We start from the raw sequence: 12073 nt of genomic DNA on the forward strand, positions 1-12073 counted from the left end.
TTCCCCGTCCATGGCAGCTCCCTCTGCCCACTCGGGGGACCCCCCCGGGGCTTTCCACTCACAAGCTTGCTCTGGCCAGCATGTTCCTGGGCAAGGTTCAGTTCCCCTCCCAGCCTTTCTGTTTTCCCCGGACATGTGGGAGCCGTGCCTAGGGCACCTTGGGAGGATGCCGTACCGTGGGACCTGAACAGGCAGCGGAGGTGGCCAGGGTCTTTGGAGCTGCACTTGTTGTACCCAGGAAGATTGGAGAGTTTTTTGTTTTCTTGTTTTGGTTCTTTTTTTTTTTTTTTGGTGGTGGTGGTTTTTGTTTATTCCCCTTTTTGGAGACAAAGTCTCTCTCTGTCACTCAGGCTGGAGTGTGGGGGCACAGTCACATAGCTCATTGCAGCCTCCTGGCCTCAAGTGATCCTCCCACTTCAGCTTCTGAGGAGCCAGGACTACGGGTGTGTGCTGCCACGCCTGTATAATTTTTAAAATTTTTGTAGAGACAAGATCTCGCTTTGTTGCCCAGGCTGGTCTCGAACTCCTGGACTGAAGCGATCCTCCTATCTTGGCCTCCCAAAGTGCTGGGATTACAGGGGTGAGCTACCATGCCCAGCCAGAAGTTGGTTTTGAAAGGCACATTTGCCCATGAAGAAAGGAGCAGGCTCTGCTCCAAGCTGTGGCCTGGGTCTGCCCTCCATGCTGAGCGGACGTCCAGGCAGCCTCCGTGCTGGGCATTGAGTGTACTCTACCAGGAAACCTTGGTCACTGGTGGCCAAAAGGGAAGTGGAAACGTGGAAACTCCTCTGCCCCATCAGACCTTAAACCTCCTTGCGGACAAGGAGGCAAAAGGCGCTTTGAAGGGAGGAGAGAGGGGCAGGGAGTGTTGCTGCAGAAGAGTTCCCAGTGGACGCGCGGGGCAGGAGAAGGCCCCGGCGTGCCTTTCCCCCTGCAGCTGTGGGAGCTGGGCTCGGCCTGGTCTCTCAACTCATGGAGAGAAGGTGTCAGGTCAGCTCAGCCCCGGCAGAACCTTGTCTTGGTTCATGTGTGTCACGTGGGGGCCCTCTGCAGCCGCCATTCCAGCCGCCCTGGGTGGATGGCTACTGACCCTGGAGCCCCCGCCTGCCTGGGACGCTGGGAGTGTGTGAGCAGATTCAGCACCAGAGGCCCGGGCGGGCCTGAGAGTCCTTGATCCCGGTGTGATGGTACATTGCTCGTCCAGGGGCCATCCTCGGAGCCGGTGATTTGGAGTGATGGCTCAGGACAATGGGGGCGGGTGACAGAAGGCAGCCTTGGCCTCTGCTTTCCCTCCACCCCCCTGTCCAAGATCTGAATGCTGACCAGCCTTGACACCAAGGTGGCTCTTTGGACTTGCTTGGTTTCCGAACTGTGTGTGGGGAAGCAGCGTCGGCTACCGTCATCACCATGGCAACACAGACATTGATTTTTTTCCATTGGTTACTCCCGGCCACATTCTGTTTTTGCCTTTTTTGTAGGTGGGGGAAGAACTCTGCTTCTCCCAAGGAGAAGCTGGTGGCTGGAAAGCAGCAGAGAGAAGGGGCGGGAGCAGGAGCCACCCCCGAGGTGGCATCCCTGGGCTCTGGGTCAGCACTGGATCTGGTCCCATGGCCTCTCTGTGGGCTCTGACAGCAAGATGTCCTGTCAGCCCCCTGGCCATCTGTCCTTCCCCGTGATGAGCGTGCTTTGTTCGAGCCCTGCCCAGGTGGGTGGTGATGAGCTCTCGAGGTGCCTTTGGGCTCCAGAAGCCACGAGGATATTTGAGCGTTGTGGATATCTACTTCAGAAGGCTCTGGAAGGTGATGCATGCTCGCAGCCGAGTTGGAGCAGCTGACCTCTCACGCAGAGCCCCTCTTGGGCCCCCTGAAGCAACAGAAATACCCAGGAAACGAGTGTTTCTGTGCCCTCGGTATCCACTGGCCAAAAAGAGCACATTGACTGCTCGGTAGCAGCGCCCATCACGTCCCTGAGCCTCTGTTTCAGGGACCCAAGTCCAGCTCCTGGAAGACTCAGGGCGAGGGTCAGATGCCTTCTCTGCACCCTCCCATGCCACTGCGAGCTGTTCTGGCTCACACACTGCCATCCGAGCGTTGTCCAGGAGGCAGCCAAGGATTGGAGCAGTTCCCACGCCAAGTAGGGCCTAGTGGGTGGCCTGTTCCCTCCTCCAGTGCGGCACACACAGGCGCCGTAGCATGCAGGTCTATGCCTGTGCAGTCTGGGGCATCTTGTTACATTTCCTTGCTGCCCTCCCCCGGTCTCTTCCGTGATTTTGCCCACTGCTCCCCCTCTGCTTCCGGCCGTCCCGGCCCTCCCAGTCTCCTGGGCCAGCATTATGGCTGTGCTGGTCCTGTTGCTTCTCCGTCAGCGCGCCCAGGCAGACTGGGGTTCCCTGTGGGCTGTGGCTGCTATGCCCTCCCCAGCTGGCTCCAGCCCTCTGAAGCTCGGGGAGGGTGGGCTGGGTCACCTGCATTCCACCTGCCCGAGGGCTGCCACTCCCTTTCCCCAGATGGCTGGAATGCCCCAGGGCAGAGGCGGGAGACCTCCTTAGGCTCCACCTTGGTCCACAACAATGTTCCTTGATTCCCTCCGGCTTCCTGCTCCTTCAGCTCCTCCTGCACAGCCTGGCCTGATTCATGTAATCAGGGAAGAAGAGGGGCTGTTCTCGGCCTCCCTATGTCCATGCCTCGTGGCCGCCTGAGCACTTCTCAGGGTCCAGTGGAAAACTCTGCTGCCCTGTTTGACGCCCCCACTCGTCAGTTTCACCTTGGTGCCAAGAGCAGATGCTCTGCTCTGGGCCCCACTTGGGCCACAGCCTCCCAGCCATCTCCTCGTCCCCACCCCGGACTGGCATTTCCTGAATTCCTGGCCCCTGTCCGAGAAGGAGGGTGCCTTCCTGGGAGAGCTGTGGCTGTTGCTGACCCAGGTCCGTGGGGTCTTCAACCTTTGCAGACACCTGAGCCCAGAGGCCACTCCTCCCCCTCTGAGCACAGGCAGGCGGACGCTGTCTGGCAGGCTCTGCCTTTCTTTAATTTTTCGTGACCTCTTCTTCACCCAGCATCCTCTGCTTGGAGGTGGGTGTATGAGAAGGGACCATGGGTGTCAGGGTGGGGCTGTCTGCTGTTAGCAGGTGAATGCACCCCCAGTCCTTGCTCTGGGGCCAGGCTGTCCTGTGGGCCTCACGGACCCGGTTGTCTGTGGTCATGAGCCTGCACCTTACTGATTTAATCCCAGGTGCCAGGCACGAACATGCACGCTTCCCTGATGAGAACATGGCATCTAGCCTGGAGCCCCTTCCCACAGCCCTGGGTATTGGGCGCCTGTCACCTCCAGGACGTCCCCCAGCCAACAGATAGGTGGCAGGTGGAGGGTTCCTGCAGTGGGGCCCTGGTGGCCCCAGGGGGTGGTTGAAGCTCCCTTCGTGGGTGGCATGGGGCCTTCCATCCCCCATGACCCTCCAGTGGCCCCTCCCCGTTTCAGTGCTCAACACCCCTGCTTCTCAGAGATCGAAGCCATCTTCTTGGACCTTCCCCACCACTGTGTCCCAGCCTCCTGTGCAGTCTCTTGGTTACCCAGGAGTTTTGAGCTTTTACCACCTGGGGTGCCTTTCAGAACCTCCGACCTCTTGGTTTGTAGGAGCACCAGGCCAGGATGGGGAGGTGGAGGCTGTGCTGTTCACCTCACCCTGGGTTCAGCCAGGGCTGCTAGCCTTCTTCATGGGAGCAATCACCAGGCCCATCTCCTCGGGCCGTGCTTTGGTAGAAATGATCTTTTAACTGACAAAGCGGAGTGTTAGCTGAAATCGTCATGACATGGCTGTTTATGCTCCATTTGGGATTCGGAGTTGAGCATTTGGGGACCCTCGGGCAGGATCTGAGCTGCTGTTTGCCCTCACAGATGAGGATGAGGGTCTGCACAGATCTGCCTGCAGCACCAGCCTGCGAGCATCCGAGGCCCAGGCTCCCGCCTCCCCCAGTCTTTTTCACTGTCTCTGAGATTCATGCTCTCTCTCAGCCTCTTGTCATTCGCAGACTCTAAGAACACGTTGTATTTTCTGAAGTAAGAAAAGGCTCAAATCTTTAAAATTTCACTGTTGTGAAAGACGAAGTGTGAGGGGCTCTTCTAGGTTAAAGGACTGAAGACGCCCAGACTGGAACCCCAGAGGAAGGGTGAGAGTCCTCCGGGTGCTGGTAGGCGCCAGTTCCTCATCACTCACGGTGAAGCCCGTGTGTGACTTGTCTCAAGTGCTGATGGAGCCGTCTTCCAGGAGGTGGAATGCTGATTTGTTTTCCTAAAATGAGAGAGACTAAAGCCACGTGCCAATCCAACACAGCAGGACCCTCGACGAGACCCTGGATCAGGGAGGAGCTTGTCAATGGCATCGTCGGGCTATTCGGGAGCATGGTGTGTGCTGATTAGAAGAGGGTGCATCTGGGGTAACCTTCCTGTGTGTCAGAAGGGAGGCGTGATGATGAGGCAGAAGGTCCTTGCTCTTAGGACACAGCTGGAGTATTGGGGGCAGGGGCAGCATCACATTGATGTCTGCAGTTGAGTCTCAAGGGGCTAAAAAAAGTGCCTGTGTGTGTGTGTGCACGGATGTGCGTGAGTGCCAGTGTGTGTGCGTGCACGGATGCTTTGTGAGTACGTGCGTGTGCATGCATGGATACATGTGCGTGCCTGTGTGTGCGCATGCACAGATACGTGTGAGTGCCTGTGTGTGTGCGTGCACGGATGCTTGTGAGTACGTGCGTGTGCATGCATGGATACATGTGCGTGCTGGTGTGCATGCATGTATGCGTGTGAGTGCCTGTCTTGTGTGCACAGGTGCATGTGAGTGCCTGTGTGTGCGCATGCACAGATACGTGTGAGTGCCTGTGTGTGTGTGCGCACTGGTGCATGTGAGTGCGTTCACAGATGCGTGTGAGTGCCTGTGCATGTACCTGTACATCGCAGAAAGAGTGCTGAAGCCATTGTGGCGAAGCGCGCCACCACGGAACCTCAGCAAAGTGAATGGGTGTTTGCTGTACTGTTCCTGCAACTTCTCTCCGGGTTGGAAAGATTGGGCTGGGAGAAGAAGAATGTAGTTCTGTCTTCATCTAAACTGCAGGGAAGAATGGGCTTGGCAGAGCTATGACTGACAGTGCTTTCTGTCTCTTTCACCTTCCCACTGTGTTGAGCCAGAGCCATTCGTGGGAACCCCTGGGTGTGGTTGTGAAGCCGGCCTCGGCTCAGCTCACCCGCAGAGCTGTCTCCAGCCACGTTCATTCCGGCTGTGCCCGTGTTTGGTGTTGGGGGAAACTTGCTGGTGCCTATTGTTTGAAGCTGGCGGCCAGGTCTGTGCCTCTGCTTGGTCTGGGGCATCTTGTGGCACGTCCTTGCTGCCCTCTCTCTTCTTGGACCACCCTCACCTCCCTCTTCACCCCTTTCCCTCTGCTTCCAGCCTCCCCGGCCCTCTTGAGTCTCCTGGGCTCAGCAGATGACCACCCAGGGCACCCCTGGTTCGGCCTCCATCTTTGAACTGTGTGAAGCCATCAGAAGGAGCTCAGCCACCACGTCGAGTGGGCTGCCTTCCGGTGGGCCGCTTGTCCTGCTGTGCCGTCTTCAGGGATGAGCGGTTAATCCTTGTTCATCTGCTCTCTAGACACAGCTGCGTCAGAGCAGTACCTGCCTCCTTGTGGCCCTAGCCTTGTGGGGAGCTGCTGTGAGAGTGTCCTGAGTGACCCTCTCCGAGGACCCTCCCTCCATCTGCCCTTGTTGCCTTTAACCCTTTCAGTGCTATGCATATCACCACACTCCCTCTGTGCCCTTCTCCCCCAGGCAGGGGCACTTGGAGCACTATGGCAGCCTTTGGTGGACCTCAAGTCCTGCTCCTCCCCTCCATCGGCACATTCGGGCCCCTGGTACTGCCCAGCCTTTGCACTGGCCAGCCCTGGGTTCCATGTGAGGCCAGTCAGGCACTGCCACCTCTGTCCTGGCACGGAGGTTCTGCCAGGGTGTGTGCATACTTTTGAGGGTCTGCTGGGAATTTTTTTTTTGTAGTGGTGGTGAATAAAATACATAAGGCGGAGAAGCAGAAGCAACCGCACCCGGGTGTTCCCTCTTGTTGGTAATCCTGAGGTTTGGCAGAAACCAGCTCCTGCTGGGGTCAGGAGGCAGCGAGGCAGATGCTCCCCAGAGTACAGCCCGAGAGGCCTGGCTGTTTGGCTGGAGGGAGTGCTGAGTCTCAGGTCCTGCCGGGAGGCACAATCCTTCCAGAATCAGCCCCTGTTACCATCTGCAGCTTAACTCATCTGATTCTTGCTTTGTCTTCCCTGTGAACCAGGTCCAGCCTGAGGCAGAGAGGAGATGGCAGGTGGACACCTGGGAGGGCTCACTGAGCTCCACCCCACCATCAGGGGAGGCCCCATCTAGGTTGTGGAGGATGCTTGAGAGAGCCCCGACGTTCTGACCTCCCAAAACGTCAAGGGTGGTGGCAGCGGGTGAGACCCCCCAGTTTGCTCTGCTCCCCGGGGCTCTGCTTGCCAGGAGACGTTTTGGCTGTAAGCAGGCGAGAGCACCTCCAGAACGCACATCAGGAAGACAGATGGTGTGCAGGTGGGGCTCAGGGCTGTCATCCCCTGAAGCTGCTTCTGAAGAGCTGTTGTCGCGGCAGCTCTGTTAGAACAGGCCACACGGGAAACAGCCCGCACCTCTCAGTGGATGCTGAGACAAACATCTGGTGTATCCATAGGGTGAAATTATATTCAGCCGTAAAGAAGGACAGGCTGGGTGTGGCTCATATCTGTAATCCCAGCACTTTGGGAAGCCAAGATGGGAGGATCACTTGAGGCTGGGAGTTTAGGACTCACCTGGGCAATACAGCAAGACTCTGTTTCTATCTGGAAAAAAAAAAAAAAGGACATTCTGTGGCTGGGCGCAGTCACTTGCACCTATAATACCAGCACTTTGGGAGTCCACTTGATCCCAGGAGTTCAAGACTAGCCTGGGCAGCATAGTGAGACCCCATGTCTACAAAAGTGTTTTAAGAATGAGCTGGGCATGGTGGCACACCCCTATAGTCCCAGCTCCTCGAGAGGCTGGGGCCGGAAGATCCCTCGAACCCAGGAGTTGGAGGCTGCAGTGAGCCGTGACTGTGGCACTGCATTCCAGCCTGGTGACAGAGTGAGACCCCTGTCTCTAGAAAGACAAGGAGACTCTGAGGCAGGCTGTACCATGGATGGAGCTTGAAGACATTGTGCCCAGGGAGAAAAGCCAGACACACAGGGTCCCATATGACTGCAGTGATGTGAAGGGTTGGGAATAGGCCACTCCACAGACTGGTTCCCTGGAGCTAGGGAGCAACTGCGGGGGGCATGGGTTTCTCTTCGGGGTGATGAAAATGTCAGGGCGGTCGGTTAGCTCAATTGCTGAGCTCATGGTGCTGATGCCACAGTCGCGGACTCAATCCCCGCACCAGCCACAGTCCCAATTTCTTGGCCGGGTGCGGCGGCTCACGCCTGTAATCTCAATACTTTGGTGGGGTGGGGTGGGGTGGGTGGATCACCTGAGGTCAGGAGTTTGAGACCAGTCCGGCCAACGTGGTGAAACCCCATCCCTACTAAAAATACTAAAATTAGCTGGGCATGGTGGCAGGCGCCTGTAGTCCCAGCCACTCAGGAGGCTGAGGCAGGAGAATCTCTTGAACCTGGGAGGTGGAGTTTGCAGTGAGCCGAGATCGTGCCACTGTACTTCAGCTTGGGTGACAGAGAGACTATCTCAAAAAAAAAAAAAGAGGTAAAAATGGTGAATTTTATGTTATGTGAATTTTTCCCAATTAAAAAAAAAAAAAGCCCAGTGTTGGGAGGACATATGCTTGGGCTTCCTGCCCGTCCTGAGGCTGCTGGTGCTGAAGCATGCAGGTGCCATCTCGGAGCTGGGTCCTGTGGGTGCGGGTGCCGTCTCAGGTGCGAGCCAGGCACCGTGGGTGTGGGTGCCGTCTTGGGTGGGAGCTGGGCACTGTGGGTGCGGGTGCTGTCTCGGATGGGAGATGGGTGCTTTGGGTGCGGGTGCCGTATTGTGTGGGAGCCGGGTGCCGTGGGTGCAGGTGCCATCTCGGATGGGAGCTGGGCGCTCTGGGTGCAGGTGCTGTCTTGGGTGGGAGGTGGGCATTGTGGGTGCAGGTGCCATCTCGGAGCTGGGTCCTGTGGGTGCGGGTGCTGTCTCGGGTGGGAGCTGGGCGTGTATGCGGCTGTTGGTGTCATCTTGGGTGGGAGCCGGGCGTCTGCCTTCCTGAACTGCAGCCTCCACTCCTCTCTGACTGTGCTCTCCGCTGCTCTAGGCTGGCAGCAGATCTTGAGGATGCAGCCTCTGGAAACCCTCAGGGCTCCCGAGTTTTGGGGTGTTTGACCTCCAGCCTGCTCAGCCCCGAGTCAGCCTCGAGCTGTAGGGGTGGCAGGTCCCTCTCCTGCAAAGTGGGGTGACAGTCCCACGCAGGTTGGGGTAAGACCTGCGGGGAGCGAGACCGGGCTCAGCTTTCAGGAGAGATCGAGGGCTGTCGTGGGGTCTCACCAGGCTCTGTTGGGATTCCAGAAAGGAGCTGGAGACTCAGCAGATGGAAAGGCCCCTCTCCGCCAAGTGCTGCCCGCAAGCAGAGCCAACTTGAGGACAGAAAGATGCTGGCCAGGCACGCCTGGGGCCTGGGCTCTGCAGCCTCACCTGACTCAGGTGCTGTTTTCTCTGCTGGGGAGCAGGGGCCCCAGCCAGGGTCCTGAGGCAGCCCTGTCCTCATCACTGTGCTCAGCCCGTCCACAGGAGGCTGGGCTCCCCAGTCACAGTCAGTCCCGTGGAGCGGGTTTCAATCTTAGCCTGGCGGCCGTCCTGTCCAAGGTGGAGGTGGAGCTGGTGGGGTGAGGCCCACGGTGACCCCAGTGCGGACCGGCTGCTGCTTCACTCATGGCAGTCCATTGGTAGACGGCTGAAAAAAGAGGGGCCTCATTTTCAGGATGCCTGTGTGGTTTTTAGACTTTCATCCCAAACGAAACAATCGCCTGTGACTCCCACATGAGCTCCCTTTCCTCCCTCCGATACTCCTCCCCTCCCCACTCCCCAGCATCCCTAGGCAGCCCTGGGCCGGTGGTGTGAGCTGCCCGGAGCTGGTGGACCCGTCAGCCTGGGTGTGACACCTCTGCACTCCCACACCTACATCCCGAGGCATGGCCACCTGCTGTCCATCACACCCAACACCCCAGATCCCTGGATCCTTCTGACGGTGATGGCTCTGCCGGTCTGTTCTGGCTCACGTGCTGTGTGCCCTGGCCCACTGGCACTCAGCTTACATTTGAACCTCGTCTTTTGAGTTAAGGACCCACTTGTGCTGTGGACGAGATGTGGGCTTCCCAGTGGGTGGGTGGCATCTGATAGGTGAGGCTGCTTAGGAAGCCTGGTAGACTCTGTCCCCCAGCAGGGTGGGCCTGGATAAGTCTGCCTGCCACATGGCGGGGAGCGTGGAGAGAGGAAGAGATGAGGGAGCCCAAGAACACACGGCCTCACGTCTAACCCCAGGGGAGGCTCTCGAGGGCTCTGACCTTGCTACTCCTTCTTCAGGCCCCTGAAGGACACAGGGAACTGCAGACAAGACTTAGTTGCTCAGCAGAACTCACTGCCCCTCTCGGTGCCTCTCACTGCTGATCTTAGGGTCTTGGAATTCCTTAGGGGTCTGGTGCTCCACGTGGGAGCTGTGTTGGGCTGACCGTCCCTCCAGCTGGCCTCACGGCACCCCGGGGGTTAAGCGCTGGTGGCTGCACACACAGCCATACTCCCGGCAGGGGCGCCTGCAGCACCTCGGGAGTTAAGTGCAGGTGCCGGACGCATTCACACTCTGTGCCCATGTGGTTTCCTGTAGCTGCTTGTAAGATGCAGTTTAAAAATTCAACGTGTGGGATGATTTTGTGCAGCCGCCGCTCGAAGCTCAGGGCGGGCACACGCCTGGTCTGTGCAGCTTTGCCTGGGCCTCCCCTGCGTGTGCGTCAGCTGCAGTGTGGGGCTGGGGGCTCGGGCTGGCGGGGATGCTGGGGTGCACATTTGAGTGTCGCAGCCACACGGGTGGGTGGTGATGACTGTCACCTGACCAGAACCCCCTGAGAAGCTCCACATATTCTTTTTTCTTTTTGGATTCAACAGTCCCTTTTTAAAAAGATTTGCTGTTCAGTGTTGTCTTCCAGATGTTCCTCTTGAATCCATTGTGTGTAGCCTTTTAAGGGAATACATGCTTGTTATTTGGTCTTGACATTAACTTATAATTTAGGGCTGCAGAATGTGGCGAGAGCCAGGCACAGTGCTGCATGCCTTGGACCCCAGCTACTTGGGAGGCTGAGGCCTCACGATTTTGGTTTCTTAATCTGCATTTTTGCACATGGGCCGAGGAGACATCAGTGTCCCCAAGCGCTGCCCGTGTGTCCTGTGTCCCCAGGGCCCTCAGCGATGGCAAGGTGAGCCCAGGCCTCCGTGCACCAGGGTGGCTGCCTGGTGAGCCGATCCCATGGGGCCAGGCCTCCTCAGACCACCATGCTCCTCTGGGGCTCAAAGTGGAGATGTTGGGTGAAGGTCTCAGAGGTGCTGTGGGTCTGCAGCCTGGGTAGTGAGGCGTCTTGGAGTCAGAGTGGCCTGTGCCCAGCGCATGCCCATTGGTGTCCCCCAGAGGAGGTTTGCACGCTGTGGTGTGGGGTCTGCAGACCGTCTGCCTGGCCTGAGGTGGGAGGGTCAAAGCTCTTGGGTCTCTGCGAACGAGAGTCGGATGTGTATGAAGACGCATGTTTGCGCTCACTGCCACTCACTGTCACGCCTGGGGTGAGGCACACACAAACTCTTCCTGTCTCTTGCCTTTGCAGAGACTCAAGGTCCGTCCCAAAGATGCCAGGCGTGCTGTGTGTTTGAGGTCTGGAGTCCCTTGTCATTCTAGAATTTTTTGTTTTCTCTTGGTGTCCCCCTCCGCCCTCCCTTCTGGCCCTGACGCCCCTGGGGCCCTGTTGCCTGTGGTCACAGGGCTTCCCTGGGTGGCTGTCAGCCCAGACTGGGATGACAGTGGTGACTGTGGGCACCTGACTCCCTCCCCTTCCTTCTGTTCTTCCCAGGAGACGTTCTTTTCCAGATGGCTGAAGTCCACAGGCAGATCCAGAATCAGCTGGAAGAAATGGTGAGTCCCACCCCCAGCACGGCCCTGCGAGGAGGGGCAGGTGCAGTGGGAGAGCTGGTGCCGGAACAGTCCGAGTTGTCCAGCCACACTCAGAGGCAGGGAGGGACCCTGGCTCAGGACACAAGTCATACTCCAAGGAGGACGTCAGAGAAAAGGGCACGGGCCAGACCAGGGCTACATGCTTCGCTGGCCACCACAGCCGGCCACGACACGCTGGGCTCCAGGGAGAGTCCTGGTCGCAGCCCCAGCCAGACCCCACTCCTGCGGCTCACAAGGCAACAAGGCAGACTTCCCCTGGCCTCTCCGACTATAGGCAGCGGCAGACCCCAGACAACCAGAGCACGTTGCTGGCGGCTGGTTTGCAGCATCCTGTGTAAAGCCAGGGGTCTGACCCTGGTTTCAATTCAGGTTCATGGACCCTGCGACCTCTCAGCCTGTGTCGCAGTGATCCCCATCATGGGACAGCAGAGGAAGCAGGGGACAGCCGTTTCTGTTGCCCTTATGAGAAACGGAGCCCTTGTGGCTGTCGGAGGCGAGATTGTCCAACGTTCCAGACTCCTGTTCAGCACTTGCTCCTGCAGCCCCCTGCTCCATAGGGCGCACCTGGCCATGCAGAGCCATGGCCCATCAGTCATGGGGAGGGGCTCCTACACAGCCGGGACACCCAGGGTCTCGTGACCATCCACCCTAGCCCTGCCCCGCCTCCTGTTCTGGGTACATGTGTTGGAGCTGACGGCTGACGTGTTTTCTCTCCATGTCCAGCTGAAGTCTTTTCACAACGAGCTGCTCACACAGCTGGAGCAGAAGGTGGAGCTGGACTCCAGGTACCTGAGTGTAAGTGCACCCTGGCCGTGCCTGCTGGGGCCCTGTGCCTGGGCTCCAGCTCTCCTGAATGCCTGTCACTCC

General features: G+C 58.3%; 1 protein-coding gene across 5 annotated transcripts in view; it reads left to right on the forward strand.

Moving 5' to 3' along the window:
* The window catches only part of BAIAP2 (BAR/IMD domain containing adaptor protein 2), a 79110-nt gene that overhangs the window by 35382 nt on the left and 31655 nt on the right, over positions 1-12073 (forward strand). For all 5 annotated transcript variants that reach the window (XM_033182553.1, XM_033182551.1, XM_033182552.1 and 2 more), the window contains exons 4-5: positions 11106-11167; positions 11930-12001. In XM_033182553.1, coding sequence (XP_033038444.1) covers positions 11106-11167; positions 11930-12001 — 134 coding nt within the window. The remainder of the gene's footprint in view (positions 1-11105; positions 11168-11929; positions 12002-12073) is intronic.

This window comes from Trachypithecus francoisi, unplaced genomic scaffold (assembly GCF_009764315.1).
Source record: "Trachypithecus francoisi isolate TF-2019V2 unplaced genomic scaffold, Tfra_2.0 Lachesis_group20, whole genome shotgun sequence".
In the NCBI taxonomy this organism is placed as follows: domain Eukaryota; kingdom Metazoa; phylum Chordata; class Mammalia; order Primates; family Cercopithecidae; genus Trachypithecus; species Trachypithecus francoisi.